This window comes from Rousettus aegyptiacus, unplaced genomic scaffold (genome assembly GCF_014176215.1).
Source record: "Rousettus aegyptiacus isolate mRouAeg1 unplaced genomic scaffold, mRouAeg1.p scaffold_m13_p_4, whole genome shotgun sequence".
In the NCBI taxonomy this organism is placed as follows: domain Eukaryota; kingdom Metazoa; phylum Chordata; class Mammalia; order Chiroptera; family Pteropodidae; genus Rousettus; species Rousettus aegyptiacus.
The window spans coordinates 113,422,358-113,441,193 of record NW_023416307.1 but is presented as its reverse complement, the minus strand read 5'-3'; the positions used below and the strand labels follow the sequence as shown (position 1 = coordinate 113,441,193).

The 18,836-nt window shown below is 39.4% G+C and overlaps 1 protein-coding gene across 23 annotated transcripts in view; it reads right to left on the bottom strand.

The window, feature by feature from the left end:
• Positions 1-18,836, bottom strand: part of ERC2 (ELKS/RAB6-interacting/CAST family member 2) — an 895,762-nt gene that overhangs the window by 167,096 nt on the left and 709,830 nt on the right. For 14 of the 23 annotated variants that reach the window (XR_004950461.1, XR_004950472.1, XR_004950464.1 and 11 more), the window contains 3 exons: positions 15,556-15,690; positions 13,253-13,504; positions 1,619-1,684 (listed from right to left, as the gene is read on the bottom strand). Coding sequence is in view for 5 of the 23 variants with exons in the window: in XM_036219345.1 (XP_036075238.1) it covers positions 1,658-1,684; positions 15,556-15,690 (162 nt within the window). In the remaining 18 variants the exon portion in view is untranslated. Of the gene's footprint in view, positions 1-1,618; positions 1,685-13,252; positions 13,505-15,555; positions 15,691-18,836 lie in introns of those variants that run through there. The other 9 variants (XR_004950478.1, XM_036219345.1, XM_036219344.1 and 6 more) reach the window with 2 other exon arrangements.

The window sequence follows — 18,836 nt, the reverse complement described above, 5'->3', positions numbered from 1 at the left end:
AAACGTGATATTTCTCTTCAAGTTTTCCCTATAAAAGGAGAGAGTCTCTCAGATGGAACCTTAAGAATTTCCCTGGTTTCCCCATCTCCTCTTACTGACAAGCTTCCCTTTGGAGCCCCCTTGCATCTGAGTTAACTCCAGTGCTGTTTTGCCTCTACCCAGGAAATGGGGGAGAGAGGTGATGCTCTGACTGACCAGGAAGCACTTTCTAATGGCAGCAAATGGATCCAGGAAGTGTTACATCTTTACTACATGGAAAGATACTGTATCTGAAAATCAAGCCCCTGTGTCTTCCTGGCAGGACCAGAGAAAGCAACCTGATTCATTTTGTAGGTGGGACCTATAACAGGTTCAACCAAGCAATGAAACACACTAATGAAACTGTCACTGATCGGCAAAACATACTAGTTACTGTTTTAAGATTCATCCAAAGCATGACTGCCATGAAATATGAAGGTGAGACTTAAAGAAGGGCACACCTGTTAAGTTATACTAAAGAACTGCCTCTCTAATCACAGACCTGGTGATTCTCCAGCACTGTGAAATTTCATGTTTGTCTCAGAAAAAGAGCTGCACACTGTTTTTTGTTTTTGTTTTTTTTGACCATAAAAACATCACCATGGCACACACTCTACCCCAGTCCTTGTTCTGAACAAAATGACGTGTGCAGTGTCATCAAGTTCAATAGCATATTCCATGTAATCATAGGTCTATTCAACTCTAGAGAGTTTATGACTTAGTGTTAAACAGCCCGCAGTATCCTGGAGAGACATAATTCTCAGTAGCAAAAGTTGCTCGAGTTCAATGTTCCATTTATAACTGTGGCAATTACATGGACCACGATTCCATTACAAGGCAGATAGGACAGAAATAAAGAGTGGGTTCTTAATAGCTAAAATTCAACCTTTAAAAGAGTGGAACTCTCTAAAAAATGCAACACATGAAATTTTTTTTTATAATGCAAAGCTCCATAGAAGCACTATTATAAAAAAGCGACAGATATAATGCCACTAACGAGACCTGGCAATATTAATGTTTCTATTCTAATTCATTCAAAGAGGTACAGTTACCCAGTCACCATTACTATGCCTTGATCCTTGTGTCTTCTTCAGAACTGCCACAGAAGAGACAGTACGAGCCATTAAATGGGCTTCTTAGAGATGACAGTTTCAATTCCATGAAGATATATACTTTTATTTTCCTTATTCCTTGCCAAACATTTGACACAACCAGAAGGATGTGAGAATCACACCACACTGGCATATCTGGCAAAAGCAGGCAGTGGGCTGAAAACCACAGCTGGAGAATTGCGACAATTTCTGAGTCCACAATCATGCCTTTAAAAGTGTGTATAAATACTAGCAAGGGCATAGTTTACATCTTAAACAACACAGAAACATTTGAATTGTGCTCAACCCAGCCCCAACAAGGCAGAGCAATAATGTGGTTTCAGGGTGGCTGGTAGGGATAGGAAAGGGGCTCTTGGGAATGGTCACAGAACGGAGAAGCAAACACAGGACAAAGCCACGAACATCAGCGAACACGATTGATCACACACACAATACAACACTAGAATGCAATCTTTTAAAGAAAAATGATATAAAAGATGGTTTCTCACCCCTCAAAACAAAACTGGAACTTTGGTTTACAGGCCCGGCTATGCCCATATGCCCTCCTCGTCATCCTGCGGCCGGCCGGGGGTAGGGAGGTGCACAGAGAGGAGGGGAGCACCGGAATGAAAGAAGAGAAGGTTAGTTACACCGAGATGTACTGGAAAAGCACACTGATCTTCACTTTGTTTTTAAATCTTAAAGTGCAAGAAAAAAAATCCATAGTCATTTAAGTTCCACATCACCGACTTATCAAATACATAAATGAATTTTGTATCTATGGCAATCCCCACACAGGAACATTCCACCCACCCAGCTCTGACTCTGTGTCAAGATTGGATTAGAAGATTAAAATTAGTCTGCATTAACAGATGATTATTTTTTTGGAAAGCATGCAATCTGAATTGCAAATGCCTAAAGAGAAGATTAAACCTTTTAAGTAAGCAGAGAAGTAATTATAGTAATCAAATACTCTTAATTTCTCTTAAGCTTAAAGTATCAATAAAGGCTGACAAATACTTTTTTAAAAAAAGATCTACTTGGGTGGAATAAACTTTTGTAGCATGCAATAATTCACATTGGTTATTTCATAAAGGCTCAAACATGCTGTGATCTCTGATTTGTCAGGTTCTATTTTGCTCTCAGCATAAAAGAGGATGTGCATGCCATGGAATGGTTATACATTTGCATGGAATGATTATACATCTGCAATCAAATAAGTTTCAAAGTAACGAAAGTAAACTTTCAATTCAGTAGAATGCTTGTAGAAAGGAAATTTTGTTTAATTTAAAACTGTGTTCGACTGTGGATAAACTGAAACTTATTTGGTCTGAATTCTTGTTGTTGAAACGTTTCCAGAATGGCTCTGGCCACATTCCTCACTTAGTGAAGTGACAGATAGGCAGGGAGACTGAACCCTTGAAGACAGAAGTATATCTACCACCACGAGGTTCTATTCTGAACAAGAATTCTCACTGTTGACTGGCAAAGATGGAAACAAAGTTCAAAAGACTGAGAGGTTCATATCCTCATCTCACATACAATTTGAGAGCTGTGTCTTTTAAAACTCCTATGAAACCAGATTTTGCCATGATTTCTTTGCTTTAAAAACTGAGACTAGGGAAAAAAATAACTTGAAGCATTTTCTCACTATTTGGATCCTTATTGCTTAAGTTGTTGCATTACTAGGTTGAATAATAGAAAAATGCCAATACTTGACCATTTTTGATGTAGAAAAACATCAATTTTGAACAGTTCAATCTAATTTTGCCAACAGGCAAAGGTCAATTTCATCTACTCAAAGATTTAGATCTGTGGTCTTGAACTAAATTTTCGCATAATTTGTTTCTTTTGAATTTCTTTGTATTTTATTTTACATATTTAAAAATATTATTCTGAGAAGGGGTTCAGAGAGTTCACTAGACTGCCAAAGTGGTCTATGGACCACAAAGGGTCAAGAATCCCCAACTGATATGAGTTGATCAGATCTGCACACAGTCTGAATTGGACAGCTCTCTATGAATTTTCACCTGACAGTTTACATAGGAATATTCTAGTGGGGGGGGGGGGCGGGGAAGGTACAACTGATCCTATTAGCTGACCTTTTCATGTAAAATTTACCTGTGTGTATTTATCACTGCACAACCTAGTAATTGCTCCTGGCAATAAACTTTTCCCTACATACTTGAAGAAATATATATTTTCACATTCATTAAACTTTCTTTCAGTTCCTGCAGAAAAGAAAAGTAGATGTCCCTTTTTATGCTAATAAAGAAGGACATCACCAATGGGTTTCAAGGGGTGTACAATCCCTTGAAATCCAATGCAGAATGTTGTGGGTATGTGTGCAAGTACATTTCTCTGGATGGAGGCCCTAGCTTTCATCATAATGTTCTTGACCCCTAGAGTCACTGCTATAGGAAAACTCTAGACACAGAGAAATGCTATGATTTGCCAGTCACAAAACAAAAGACTTTCCCTAAAATGCAACTGACAGCCCCTGCTGCCCACTTCTAAATGGCTGTAAAATCACTTCCCAAGGAGACAGTTTATTTCATTTTGCATTTAAAACCCGATAGCACATATACATTCAGTTTGCTTCAAATCCATTCATACAAGGTTTCAAACTTTAAAAAAGAAGAAGGAAAGAAAGGAAAAAGCCATTGCCACAAAAATCTACCACTATTTTCTTAACAGTAAAATGTGGTCTAATGCAAATGACTTTTAGCAAATTAAATATATTAAAAAGTGGTAATTAATTATGATTGAAACAGACAGGAATTGTAGCTTGAAAATATACACTGCCAATATCACTACTGTGCTTCATCCACCATAGGAATAAAAAGGAGCTCCCAGATGTCGAGGGTTATTAAAAACCAGATGTTGAGATCGACATCTTGTATGCTGGTGAATAAAGTAAAGAAATATGACAGTCCAATATAAACTTTGCTAACATTTAACATGGCAGAAATGTGGATAAATTCCTTTAGTGAACTCAGAATAATATGCATTTTTAAAAAAGTTTTGTTTCTAAAATTTAAAGTTTTAAAAAGAAAATAGAAAGGGAAGTGGGGACTATTTCTGGTCTCTAATCTTCAAAGCTTAAACATGAATTGACCCTAATCACCAAGTGATCTGGGTCAGAGTGAGTGTCTGCTTGGGGAATAAAAAACAAAAATGCAGGAGCTAATCAGAGAGGGAGCTCCAAGTACTTCCAAACGTTCGCATCTGTTCTACTACTGCACTGTCTGAATCTCTGCATGAAGGTATTAATTTATTCAGCAACCTTACCATACAGAAATGTAAATTTGGGGACCAAAAAATAAGAAACAGGTATCACTTGATCCCTAACTTCATGCCAAGTTATTTAAAACTACTTAGAGCTTTAAAATGTATCCCGCAGTCCTGAAAGAGCCTCTGTTCTCTCCTCCCATTTCTGTTTCCAAAGCAACTTTGCAGTGTCTGCACTGGATGCTGCTTATTGTTTGCTCCTCTGTGCGTCCTCCGTGAGTGACGGCTATGCCAGGAGTTGCCAAAATATGTGGATGGGAATAAAGCCTCTAGTCCATCAGTCATGTGAGTGCCTTTGTCCAGAGCATTTGGGGATGGGAACATCCAAGGTGAGCTGAAGCTCAGAGTACAATGACCACAAAACAGAGAATTTTAAAGAGAGGGAAGGCTTAACTATCAAATAACCTCGGGATGTATCTATGGCTCCACAGATGATATGAAGCCTTGATGGCAATTCTGCAGTCCTAGATGCTGTGTCCTAATGGGATTCTCTAAATACTGAGATAAAACAAAATTCCTCACCAGATGGGCCACTAACCGGCAAAGGTCTGAGTTGTTGCTGACAAGACAGGAGACTTGCTATTGTGGGAGGCATTTATTAGCCCCAGCAAATTAGCTCTGGGAAGAATTCATTAATCTGACATGATAAACGGCCTAGTGTAAATCTTTCATTGGTCTCTATTTTGAAGTACTAGGCACAGACAGCAAGCAAGCAAGCCCTGGCCCATCACTGGACTATTTTTTTTTAAATAAATAAATAAAATAAATAAAAAAACACCTGCAATTCTCCTTAAGTTTACACCCAGCTTTTTTCTTAAAATCAGAGAACAAAAGAACTTTACTGTCATGCCTATCCTAGCTGGACATGAGAGTTAAATTATGGAAGTATAACCTTCAAATTAGCCTGCCTCTGTGAGAAATCACTTTTTCTTCCAGGAAGTCCATCCTTGCTTCCTTGTGGGAAGAGATGTACGGAGACTGTCCTGGTTATAACAGGGCCTGGTATGGACAGTCATCAGATCCACCCCTGCCCTTACTTTAGCTCATAGCTTCTCTGACACTGAAAACTTCAAGCCCTGGAACTCAGCAAACTTAGGCTCCACAAGTCACCAAAGCAGGAACACGGTGTGAGATTTACGATGTGCCCTGTACCCGGGCTGGATCAAAGCAACCACTCTTGACATATTCACCTGAAGGCTTGGCCAGAGGCGGGAAAGACAAAAGCATGTGTAAAGGAAAACAATGGGTGCGAGCCTGGAAAACAGGGATCCTGAGCCTCGACAAGGCACTAGTCAGTTTCTCTAAGGGTTATGTCTAAACCTTCGCTGTGAAGGTCTCACTGGTGTTTTTCACCTCTCCTGCCTCCTGGAATGTATACAGAACCTGGATAGATCTCTGTTCAGATGATGAGGTCAGGAATGGCTGTAAAACTCTTACATGACTTGTATTTGTTACAGACTATGGGGCCCATATTCAGATGAGTTTCTCCAAAAAAAAAAAAAAAAAAAACAGGGAAATTCTATCCAGTTTCAGATACACGGTTGGTGTTCTGTTTAAGTGTAAATATTAGTTTATTTCTGATCTGGACTAGAAATCAGCCAGCAGGTATAAGCATCTGCTCCCAGTTAGAGAGTATAACATCTTCCTTGTTTCTTCACTGCGTTCTCACCACAGCCTATGATGCAGGTGGCATCAGGCTCTTTGTGCAGATGTGGAAAGTAAAGCTGAGAGAGCAAGTTCAGGTAATTCACTGAAGGACACCTGGCCAGGAGTTTGGAGCCGGGGTCAAATTCCAACTTATTTGACCACAAAGGGATAACCTGCCAACATGTGAGCTGTTGGTTCTGTTTATCTCGGCTCTGAAATACTTAGGACTCTGCACTGCCTCTTTCCAACTTCCTCTTTCCAAGCTGTTGAAGAGCCCGTTTGTAATTGGGTGGTACAGTTTAGGTCGGGTCTCCCCAACTCTTGGAAGAGAGAGCAGCTCACATACAACAAACAGCATGTGTCCCTTATGTGTGCATGTCATCAGCATCCAAATAAATTTCAAAGTCTTTTAGGAGAAAAGGCAGCACCTTCAGTCCCTTCACACTGTGTCCCCACGTCTCAGATCTGGAAACTTAAATATTTCCAAATGTGTGAGTCTATGAGGCTTGGTTCTTGTTTTCTGAATGACTCGACTCCTCTGAGAGGGAATGCTGCCTGGGTTCCAGAGTTCTTTAAGACTGCCAAGATTGCGTTTACTTGTTTCTCCAGGGAATGGCTCCTTCCCCCTTGTCACTGCACCAGTACCTCCCTGGCTTATTTTTCACCAGTTGGTGAAAGCCGAATGAATGTCACCGGCTGAGGGGAAACATGATGAAAGACATCCATATTTTATAAGACACACTGGGGTGTTTTTCAAGGAGGAGGCAGAGAATAAGCCTGTGCAGCCTGGGTTGGTTATTCTCAGCACATTTACCACACAAAGATACCCTGAGGACTCAGCCATCTGAGTCTTCTTTGTCAAGCCACTCAAAACACAATAAAGGCTTGGGGAGCGTTCTTCTTCACTTCTAATGCAGCATCTTTAGGTGCTTTCTCAATTTTTGGACAGTCATTATAGGACATGTAGCAGAAACTAGTTTTCCATTTCCTCCAAGCAAAAATAATTCTGACAAACCAGTATTTGGTGCATGGCGCCAGCTCTCTCAGCTGAAAGATATAAGATACCCAGCTGAAGATGTAAATGCTGAAGGACCCTACATTGGCCAACAATATTGTTTTGGAGCCCAAAGTCAACATCTGCTAAAATCTGAGCCATTGCCAGATCGCTATAAAAAGGGTGGGGGGGGGGGTTGAGGTGGAGACAGGCTTTATTTTCACCCCTACATCCATCAGTCATTAATGCTTGGCTTTGTTAACACAGTGAAAATCATGTTTTTAACATAGATCTGGTTCTGCCATTTCTTGGCTAGTGGTCAACCAAATCTTCTAGCCTTTTGACCCTTCATGCTGTCAGTTGCCTCTAAAAGAAAATAGGATAATACCCTGACTCTGACACTTCCTAAGGTTGCCATGTGAATTAAACTGGAGAATGTAAATTTAACCATTTTGAAGATGGTACGATTGTATACAAACATAATTGTACACATCACACCTGTTGGTAGCATTTGATAGATTGTTACCTATTTTACATCAACCTATTTGATTTTGCACTAAGGCAAAGACAAAAGAGTACGTGCGAAAAGGACCTGATAGTGTGTAAAACCATCTTTAGACATTTGAGCATCTCTGGGCTGTCGGAATCTAGAGTTTATTCAGATCACTACTATTTAGATGCTGAAACAACTTCAGAATGCTATTGATCTGCAAGTAAAGTAGCTTTTAGAACTCATTGTGTGCTGTGTACATTAAAGAGGATCTTTCCAATCCTCTTTCCTCTGCTGTTCTGTTATCTCAGAGCGTGGCAAGTGCCTGGAGTGTGCAAGCCAAATGTGATCCTTGTTACATCAATTTAAGAAAAAAAGAGCGGCAATATGGTGTTTAGCAATAGAAAATGGACTTCACTGCTTCAAGACGTTTCAAGGTTGACCGCCTCCTTTCAATGGGGGAACCAAATGTGCTGCCTCATAGACAAATGTGACTGGATTAAAGTAGCAAGTTGAAAAGGAATCACCCCTCGGACGTTGCCAAGAAAAGTTACCTCTACGAGCTGGGGAGTGCAGGCTACGTCTGAAAACCCGTTGACTCAAAAGATACTGCAACAAATCTCTTAATGAAACTCTAGTACTGCAAACAAGGTTTAAAACAAAGCGTAATCGGTAAAGTTGGGGGCTGGCGGGTAATGTTCTCCAAAATAGAGTAAGACTGGAATTTTCAATAGGCTGGAATCTCCTGTAAGGAAAAATTCTTTTCTAACAGGAGGATCTTGATGCATTAACCGGCTCTGCTTTTCTCCTGTATGTGAAGACCCTACCTGGCAGTGTTTATCAAATCATGCCCTGTGCTTACATGTAAGGAATTGACATCATACCCAGATGAAAGAACTTTGGCAATAGCAATAACCTGCTCATCTGCAAAGCCAGCTTCCCAAAGGCTGTGTGTCACCCATACCTCCCGTCCTCTTCTGTGGCTTGTAATGGTTGGGTGAGCATGCAACTGCTCGTAGAGAAAGGAGCAGTTAAATACCTCCCATAACAACAGTTAGACATCTGTTCTCATTTCCTTCTTTACCTGTGGCCTCACAGAGAGCTGTGGTAGGGTCATTCCAGAGTTTTTGCTCTTAAACACAAGCAAACAAATAAACTGCAACCTTTCTTTCCCAATGGTGAAAAATCACATACACCTTCTGGCTCATGTTTTAGTAGCTTTGGGGGGATTTCTAGTAGTTTTTGAAGTATAAAGAAAAGAGTGATGTCTGAGTTATCTTTCTATTTCAAGTACTTAAAAAAATTGTTGAGTTTTAAGCAGTATATCTTCTAATCTACTTATGATAAAAGGAAGTAATGGCAAGAAAATAAAAGCAAAACAACTCGTAACAGTGTGTGGTGATGGATGTTAACTAAACTTATTCTGCTAATCATTTCACAATATATAGATACATTGAATCATTATGTTGCACATCTAAAACCAATACAATACAATGTTAAATGTCAATTTTACCTCAATATTTAAAAATTAATTAATTAAAATGGAAATTAATTAAAAAGGAAAAAAAAGAGGCAAAGTGGATCACAAGATTTATTCCAAAATGCATTCCAAAATTTCTTTGGCCCTGATTCTGGCATGACTGGCTCAAGACTGGGAACAGTTGAAATCTCTGAACCCTTCTCCCATCCAATAAACAGCCCAACAAGAGGCTTTTTCATAGGTTTTTGATTTGATGGTCTCATCCTTACATAAAGCCAAAACTCAAGGCTTCTTTCAAGAAGTTGGCCATGAAATTAGATTTGCAATGCAAAAACTCTGTCTGTGTCTTACTCTGGCAAACTTCAGCCATAGTAGGTTGGATGGGAATCTGATATTAAAAGCCTAACACATGTAATTTTTCTCATTAGGTTACTGTCATGTAGAACTAAAAATTTGTTTTTTCACTTGTCCTGTAACTATACTTTTGTAATAAGCCCTGACATATAGTAAGTTTTCTTTTATATAGGAAACATGAAAATGTATTTACACACACACATACATATGTATATGTAATGTCTATTCAAACATGCACTCTGGGGAAGTTAGGGAGAGAAATTTCTAGTTAAACATGATCTTGAGAAATTCTTCCATATGTGGAAAAGTCCTCAGTTCATCTGACATATAGCGATACATACATATATACACTCAGGAGACTATGTATACATTTATCCCACATTCATTTAACCTCAAAACATAAAATAAATTCTTTTTTCCTCCCTAAGCAAAAGCTAGGAATAACAACTCTATATACAGAATCCATCTTCTGGGGGCAACAGAGCAAGTTAAACCCCTCATCTGTTTGTTAGAATTCAAAAGGCTGCACTTTGGCTAATCTGTTGGTGAAAGTGCAAGGAAAGCAGGGCATCAATCACGAACCCCTGTCCAGCATTTCACAGAGAAGGGCCGAGGGTAAGAAGAGAATCCAAGGGCCTTGAGTTGGCTTTCTGAGAAGTAACATGGCTTGGGGATGAGCTGCTATGACTGCCTCATTTTCTTGGTGGTCAGTGAGATGCCACCAACTCTTTGACCAAACATAAAATGCGAGCCCCTGGGAGGAGGAGGAGGAGAAAAACAGAGAATTGGAATAAAAGTCACAGAACAGGAGAATGGAAATAGAAACAATGAAAGCTGAGGCAAATGGAGAGAGAACTGATAAGATAACATTTTAATTTTGAAAAAAAAAATCAAAATAGGATAAAGTTTACTATAATTTAATGGGAAAGGGAAAAGGACATTTGCGTAACAGGAGAATTTGATATTATAGCCATGTAACCATACTTAATATATGTGGTTGCAGAAATACGTCCATACTGACCAGAGAAGTGTACCACCAACGCACAGCGCTCAGAGATTCAGGTCCTCATCTTGGGCCTGTTGATTTTCAGAGATGTGACCAGATAATTAACAACCTCTCTGAGCTCCATTTTCTTTAGCTGGAGATCTTTTTCTTTACTATGGAGATACTTCCAGCTACCCTTCCTAGTTCTCAAAGGTGCTATGGGAACAACTCATTCAACAGACATTTATTGAGCACCTGTGTAGGCCAGACAGGTAGGAATGTGCTTTGCAATATGAAACAAAGAGCATGAATAACATACAAAATTTAACCAAATTTTTCCATTATCAATTTAGTGTTATGCCTCTATGCTCCTGGCCCTTAGCTCTTTAGAAGTAGTATTTCTATAAGTAAACTGTGAAATTTAACTTTTAAATGGGATACAATAATCTTCAAGGTAGTGAAAATTTCTTGAGCTTCCCAGCTCCTGAGGGAGAATTTTCATTCAAAAGAGGAAGAGACAGGAGAGGAGAGTTCTGGGTTTGGGAAGTGACCACATATTCTGGGGTGGGGTTTTCAGCCAAACAATGTTTAGATTTTTTGCCATTTAGGCCTGCCTCTATGAATTGGAATAAGAGTGACAGATACTTCAACAAATGGAAGTGCATTTTCCACACACACACACAAAAAAAGCAGTGAGATCCGGTACCTTAAAGGTGCACTGCCCGACCCGTAACCCAGGCACAGAAATGCAAGTCCTGAATAGCAAAGGATAGCCTGACCCGGGTGTGGCATTTTGAGCTGTTGGGAGTGTGAAGCTCACTCTGATACTGTGCTTTTCTTATCTATGGGGTTAGTTCATACTCAAGAGCCATTAGAAGGAGATTAATAAAATATGGCTTTTTTCTGAAACTATAAAAGTCATATAATGCCTAGAAAAAGGAATGTAAAAAATCTTGACATCACTGATAAGCTAAGGAAAGATGCTACTTAAAGAAAATAATAGATGATACTTATGATGACAAGGCATTTAGGAGAAGTTAGTTTCCACTTTGCTTTTCTAAAATCAGTCTTGGTAACTTCACTAAAAATAAAATGACTAACATGTCTCTGGCATGTTCCATTTATTCTTTGGTCTTTGTTTCTCAAAGCTCACTAACAGCTTGTGTCACAGAAAATATTTGTTGTCTGCCCTTGGGCTCACTTTTTGTTTGGAAAAATTTCCTAACGGCATTACTGGGAGTTGTCTGAGTGTTCTGTTTGGACATATTCAATGCTATGGCCATCTTGGAGGTCAGAGGCCTCCAACTATGAGCTGCTCCTTTCTAGGCTGCTGGACTTTCATGTCCTCCTAATTTCTGTCTTGTGTTCTCTAAATCCTCCCTTCCCTTCATCATACTCATTTTCAATCCCTGAGGGGCTGCATATTTATGATGATCCTGGCTCTCCTGGGTCCTCATCCTTTAATGACTCCCTTAGTTCATATCTATTGGGTTTTTGGTGGGATAACGCATTCTCTGATGTCATATCCTTTAAAGAGGTATCACAATAAATAAATAAAAAGAGCACTCTCATTTTTTGCTAGGCAAAAAGCACAGGGAAAACTGCTTCAAAACTCCACCTATGATTAAAATCACTGCTGGAAATTAGATCAGCCATGTTTTAAACTGGGTAGTCTCTTTCTTCACCTGATACTCTGAGAACAGTATTTCTCAGAGCACAGATGTTAGTAGAAAAGAAAAAAAAAAGATTCTATGATCAAATAAGTCTGGGAAATGCTGGATTAAATAGAATGAGAAAGCTTTCTTTCTTATACGTCTTTTTAGATCCTTTGATCTGCTAATTGCACCAAGACTCTCCAAGATTCAGTCATAATACGCAGCATTTTCCCAAAATTCTTTGCCCACTGAATCTTTGTTTCACGATTTTCCTCATGGGACTAATGTTCCACAAGTTACTTTGGGAAATGTTAGTCTAGTCTTATAACCCTTGAATTCAGTTTCTCCTAAAGAGAAAACAAAATCATAATAAAGGGGGGAGGGACTGGAAAGAAATGGAGAAAAAAAAATCTAATTCTGCAAACCTGGTAATACTTTACTTGAATTTCCTAAGAAAAATGAATTTCTCTGGAAACGTAGCAAAGTAACTGATTTTTTAAGTATTTTTTCGTGTCATGTTCTGTTCTCAATAAATCTTAAGAGGCAATATCAATGTAGCCTCTCTTCCAGAGGACATTGTTGGTCAACCTTCAGGGCCACAGGAAAGTCAGGGCTGGAAGCTTCATGGGAAGAGAATCAGGAATTGCTGAAAGAGACTGCTCTCTCCCCTTAAAGTCAGTTAACAGGGGTACATTATGGACATTTATTTCAAATTTCATCCAAATCCACCCATTATTTATACTCTAATATTGTTACATACTGATACAAAGCTATCATTTACTCCTAAGAAATAACTTCACTCCATACATATTAGTATATATGCTTATGCAATTATGTGTAGAGTTTATAAAAAATTGGGAAAGATTTCCTGGTCTTTCAAGACCATTACATTGTGGGACTTGGATTTATAACAGCTCACATGTTGACATATGAGTTGTTGATGATTATGAATCTCAGTCTCCAGTACAGGGGAGAACATCACTGTCCAGACCTGGGACACCTAGTTAAAAAGGGCAACCAGCCCAGGGGATCTCGCCATCTCTATCACTGGAGTCAGCCTACTCATACCAGGGTTCTGCGCTGAACTCTTCCTCTCTAATTGAAAGAGTACAGCACGGGAGCCTTATAGCTTTGTGACTCCAATTTAATACCACAAAATTATCCTGGCCAGGGGTATTTCACTTTCATAGTGAACCTATTGCAGAGTAAGTTTCTAAGTCATGATCCCCTAATTAAGTTATAATTACCTTTTATCTGTGGCATTTTGATTGATATGATCCAGGAAAAAAACTGGATGGGACATCAGATGACCTGAATTTTTGTCCTGAAGCAAATGCCCTGAAGACAGGAGTTCTGTCTTATCCATCATGCTCTTCCCCAAGTCCAGCACAGTGGCTGGCATGGAATATATGCTCCAAGTATTACTTGAATGAGCAAATAACCAGCAGCAGGACTCTAGTCGAGTTCACACCACTCCTCTTAGGGCCTGGATTTCTCATCTGTAAAAGAGAATGGGGCTGTCTGCCTCTACGTCCATGGGTTACTTAGAGTGGCCACTGAAATGAAGGATGTGAAAGCCATCACCATCTTCCTAACAGTAGCAATGAGAAAGGTGTATCAGAGGTCTTGATGACATATCTTAGCCAGACACTCCTCAGGGAATGCTAACTCTTCTGGAAAGGGCACCACCCTTGAGCCATGATTTCTGCCCTGTGACAACCTCTAGTGTCAATAGACAAACATAAGAGGGTCAACCACGGAGGCAAGTACTCTAGTTTGTAACTGAAGACCTCTGGAAAAGTAGCAGGAGACAAGCTTCTGTAAGAAATATCATTCACAAGGCAGATAAATTTGACCTGGTGCCCTGTTTCTAGCAGGACATATTGGCATATGTGTCTGTGATGAAACAAGCCTGTTTGTTATCTCAGCAGGTCCTTTTATGACCCACTCCCCCAATTTGGCTCCAACCCCTTATTTCTGCCCCTATAGTGCTTCTGATAGCCCCTTGGCACCAATAAAACCTCACACTCAACCCTCTGGAGAGAAGGTCAAGGAGCGAAGGTAAGGACCAAGAAAGAGAATGAAGATATTGGGTTAGCAAGAAGCCAGGTATATGGGGGCAAGTGAGTACAGGAGAAAGGGGGTGGTTGTAAGGGGTGAGAATTGAATAAATAAAACCAAATCAAACTAAAACTACAGGCATACAAGATAAAGATATAAAATCAATATCTCCTTCCACTTTGCTGATATCCAAATTGAGAACCGTTTTTGAGAGCTAATCCCATAAACTGGTGCCTTTCTGCACTTGGCTTCAGAAATTGAGATGTCCTGTGTGAACACTTTCTGCAGCATTGAAGTCTCCGAGGGCAAATGTTTCCAAGTACAAGGATAAGGCCAAGGTGGGGGTAGGGGCAAGGGACCTCCTGGTTGGAGCTACCTTACTGCACATATCCAGGGGGCCTTTCTTATATTGTGTACTATATTAATGGCTCCCCCAGAAGTTGTACTCCTGGTAAAACACCTTTAAGACTTGGAATCTTAATTTCTCCTTTGGGATACTAGTGATTTGAGGTGAAAAAGGAACAGAGTCATCTGAAAAAAAAACAAGGTTTAGGAGCATAATAAGCACCCCTTCCTCCAACAAATAATAAAACCTCTCTTCAAATGGATAATTCCAATAAGTTCTCCCCTCACTTATTCAGAAGTGTATAACAAAGGCATTCATTCACACATGTCCAGATGATTCTATTCCATTACCTATGCCTCCATCCCTCTTGAAATTTATTGTATAAGTTACATTAGGAAGGATCGTAAAAATGTCATAGTGTAATAAAGGAGGAAATACTTCTAATATTGACTATATTACCCTACTAGTTTGCATTTAATTATATAATTTCCGTGATATTCACTTTCAAGAGTTTTAATACTAAACACTGTAAATAGTTTTCGCATTTGGTGGGTGAATGCCAATATTATTGAAAATCATGAGAGATTTTTGTTTTTGTCAATCCATCTCTTCACCTGTTTTATTATTCAAGGGATAAGATAGGGTCCACAATAAATAAACTAGACCCTTTGACTTAACTGGCCAGAAGGCGAGCAAAACTGATTTATCCTCATGTTGTTTCACTCCACTGTTAATTTGCATAACTAAGGAATTTTCTAGGAATGTGCTGTGCAAACTCTAAGCTTCTCTGGTTGCCAAGCTCATGGAAATAAAGTGCTTTCTCTTAAAATTCTGAAAGAGACATCCCAGAGTAACCTACCATTAGATACAGAGCCAGCAATAGACTACATACATATCTGTGAAAGAAGGAAGGGAGGAAAGAAAATGCATAACATAAACAAGAACGGACAAAACCTTAAAGAGGAAGGAGAAAGGAAAACATTTAGATTGCCTGAGTGATGGAAATAAATACCAAAGCTATTAGTTTCAGTTCAAAGAACGTATCACTTTATGCTGTTTATTATTTCTTGAGGATTATTTATTTTATCTTAAAATATCCAAAGGGTAAAAGGGGTCCTGGAGGTAAGCGGCAATGAAACTGACCTGGTCGGGAGAGGGCCTGTGATTGGAATGCTGCGACCTCCCAGGAGATCGATGGTGGTGGTGATGGTGGTGGTGGTGGTAATGGTGGTGGTCCTCATCGTAGTTGTCTGCTATCAGCTTCATCCTGTTCTGGGTCTGTGCAGAACAAAAACCAGGGAGATTCAGGAGCTAGACCAGGCAAAGAGGGGCAGGGCACAGTTGTAGCACCTATAGGGCTCCTTTGTTCCTAATCCAGAAGTTTTCATATTTAGTCAAGTTGAAACTTAATAAGGAGTGCACCATGCCATATGCTTTGGTGAAAAAGGCTTTGCCACATCCTTGAAGCTACTATGTTCTTGGATCTACATTTGTAGATGTAAGCGGACTTCCCCCATGTGATTTAAAAGGGGGAAAGAACGGATATATCCTAAGGTGCTTTGTTTTACATTATCAAACAATCACAGAGATCCAGAGTAAGCTTGCAATCACGAACTGCCAACGATCACATCCTACACTCTAGAGCAAGCATGAGAAGTAAGCCCTGGATGAAAGATGGGAAAGGACTGGGTGGAGACACAGAACTATAGACAAACAATGGTCTTACAGGACAAGGCAGAGAAATACACTCAAAAGCTGCCAAATGCAAAAATACTAATGGAGATGGTTTGTTGCTACGATGACTTCTAGTGAAGGAGCACTCCATGGAGGTTTTAACTGATATAGTTCTTTGGTGAAATTGAGCAAAAGGAGCAAAGTCAATGGAGAAGAGCTGACCACTCTAATTCACTCCCCACAGTTTGTCACATGAGGCAACGAGGTGTCACAGTTAAAAGAAGTGTTTAGGGCCATAGAAGTGTTTTATTGTATTGTTTTATTATGCAGGGCAAGAACATATCAGTGATGAACTGAACTTATAAGATTAGAGGATCTAGAAAAATGTCTAAAGACCATAGAAAAAGGCAGATAAAAATATCCAGCCCAAAGAGCCAGGAAATGTAGAGACTACAAGTGTGGGTTTAGAGATGATAAGACTAGATTCAAATCCTGCTCTACCTCTTTTGTGGTTATGGGGTCTTTTACAGTTACCTATTTCTAAGACTCAATATCTTCGACTCTAAAATGGAAATAATAGTGCTTCCCTCTCTGGGGTCCCTGTGGGCAAGAGCTATGATAAACTCCAAGTGTCAGTTATGGACTCGGCACACAATGTCTTACAATAAAAGTCTACTGCTGTTATTATTATTAATATTGTTGTTGCTTACTGTAAGTCACCTTTCCTTCTTGATATATGTTGCTTCCTTTTTCTGCGATACCTCCGCCAGCCACCTTCCCTCAACTCTAACTTCTGTGTCTGAGCTTTTCTGGACCTCACCCTTGAGGCCAGGTGATGCATACCTCCTGCTTACCACCACTCTACAACCATGAATTTATCTGTTCAGTCTGTCAGTTCTGTTTCTTTCCTCTGCATCTCCCCCGAATTTAGCACAGGGCCTAGAAAATGTGGATACACTATGCATGTTGCTGCAATGAGTGACTGAAAGAATGAAGGGGCCATGATTTTGAGGGATGCTGCCATTCTAGAGGCAAGCTGCACATTTGTTTTCAGACAGGGAAGATCACTGAAAGTTGACATTTCATAAATTGCCATAACAATCTCGAGGTGGCTCAAGATGACTGTGAGCCATCAGCACTTTAAGACAGCTGGAAGTCAGAGGCTGGCAGGGACTAATCAGTTGGAATTTTATTATGTAATATAAATAATACTCTGATAATAATTCTGAACCCAACATAGTATATTTTTTGTAGTATTTTTAATGTAAAGTCTAACCTATCCTTAAAACTTTCCTAGGAGGAAGTATTACTATTTTATTTGCAGTGAGAATATCAAGGTATAGATTTCAGCCCTCAGAGCTTTTTTCTGGAGATTTTCTGAGTCTTCTATTTTTTAATCTCTAGGCTTTACTCTTTGCCATGCTGCTAGCAAAAATGGCAAACAACTGAACAGGTAGAAATAACTTCCCCATAAATGTTTCGGTTCTGTTAAGTTTTGGAAACACCTCACATCCCAATTCCACCTGCCAAAGGATGTCTCATGATTTACTCACTCTATGTTTTAAAATGTGTATAATATTTGAAAGGCTCCAAGTGGATGTAAAAAAAAAAGCATTATATAGACGAAAACAAAATTAGGGGGAAATATCCACCTAACAATTAAATTAAAAAGTCCCGGGCAACCTTTGGCAGCTGATAGCATCTCCATTCTTCACTCGTTCACTTAAAGTATCAGAAGACCCAATGGACAAGTTATGTCCTGTGAGAAACAGGTCAGTGGAGCTGTTGTGGACCAAGTACTGAAATTCCTCTTATTTGGCCTTCCATTGTGCAGAAGATTCTAAAACTCAGCATTCCCATAAAGTTCCAGTATTGCCGGGAGCCTGTACTTTTGAACTTGTGAACTAATAAACCTGGAATTGTGTCTTCTAATAGAATTCTGGGTGCCTAAAGGGAGCTGTGAGACCTGTTATGCTCAAGAAAAAAGGGACTCACCCAAGAATGAACGATGGAGCCTAAATGAACAAATAAGTGCTATTGTAAACATTATAATGTCCTTATCCTTTGGGGAAGCTCCTGTGATTTTATGAGATATTTTCTTGCCAGTGACAAGCCTAAAGTTTCCTACCTTTGAACTGTATCCCATAAAAGAATGTGCAAACTAAACAAGATGCTATATGCAGTCCTAAATGTGTCTGCTGAAATGAGGTGTTGGAGAGTAGGCATGTCATGGGATAAAGACTGTAAATGAATGATGTCATCTTTCCAATTTGGTGCTGAAATATAAATAAACCATGTTGTTCATGTGAATACCAGATCTGGGTGAAATGTACACAGAACAATTGTGAGCGGAAGAGGCTTCTTTTGATTAGTCTGGGCGGGAAGAAAAGAGTGTGAAATGGAGATGAAAAATGAGAGTTTGGCCTGATACTCTAGACTACTTTTATTTATCTTGCTTGTAACATATCCCCTAAACTGTGATGGATTTCTTACAGGCTGGTTGCTAATTTTCCCTTCTATAAAAATGTTTGACCAACCCCGTTTGCTTAATTGTAAAATTAAAATGAATCCTTAGAAATGTTTTTTTTTAAATGTACACTACCTATCCTCATCACTACCCAATTATATTTGTTTCCTAATATTGGTTTCTAAGAATGGTCTGGAAGGATAGAAAGCCATGAATAAAACTCCCTAGAAGTTGATGGAAAACAAAAATCGTAACAAGCATTGAAACAAGGATGCTATGTGTA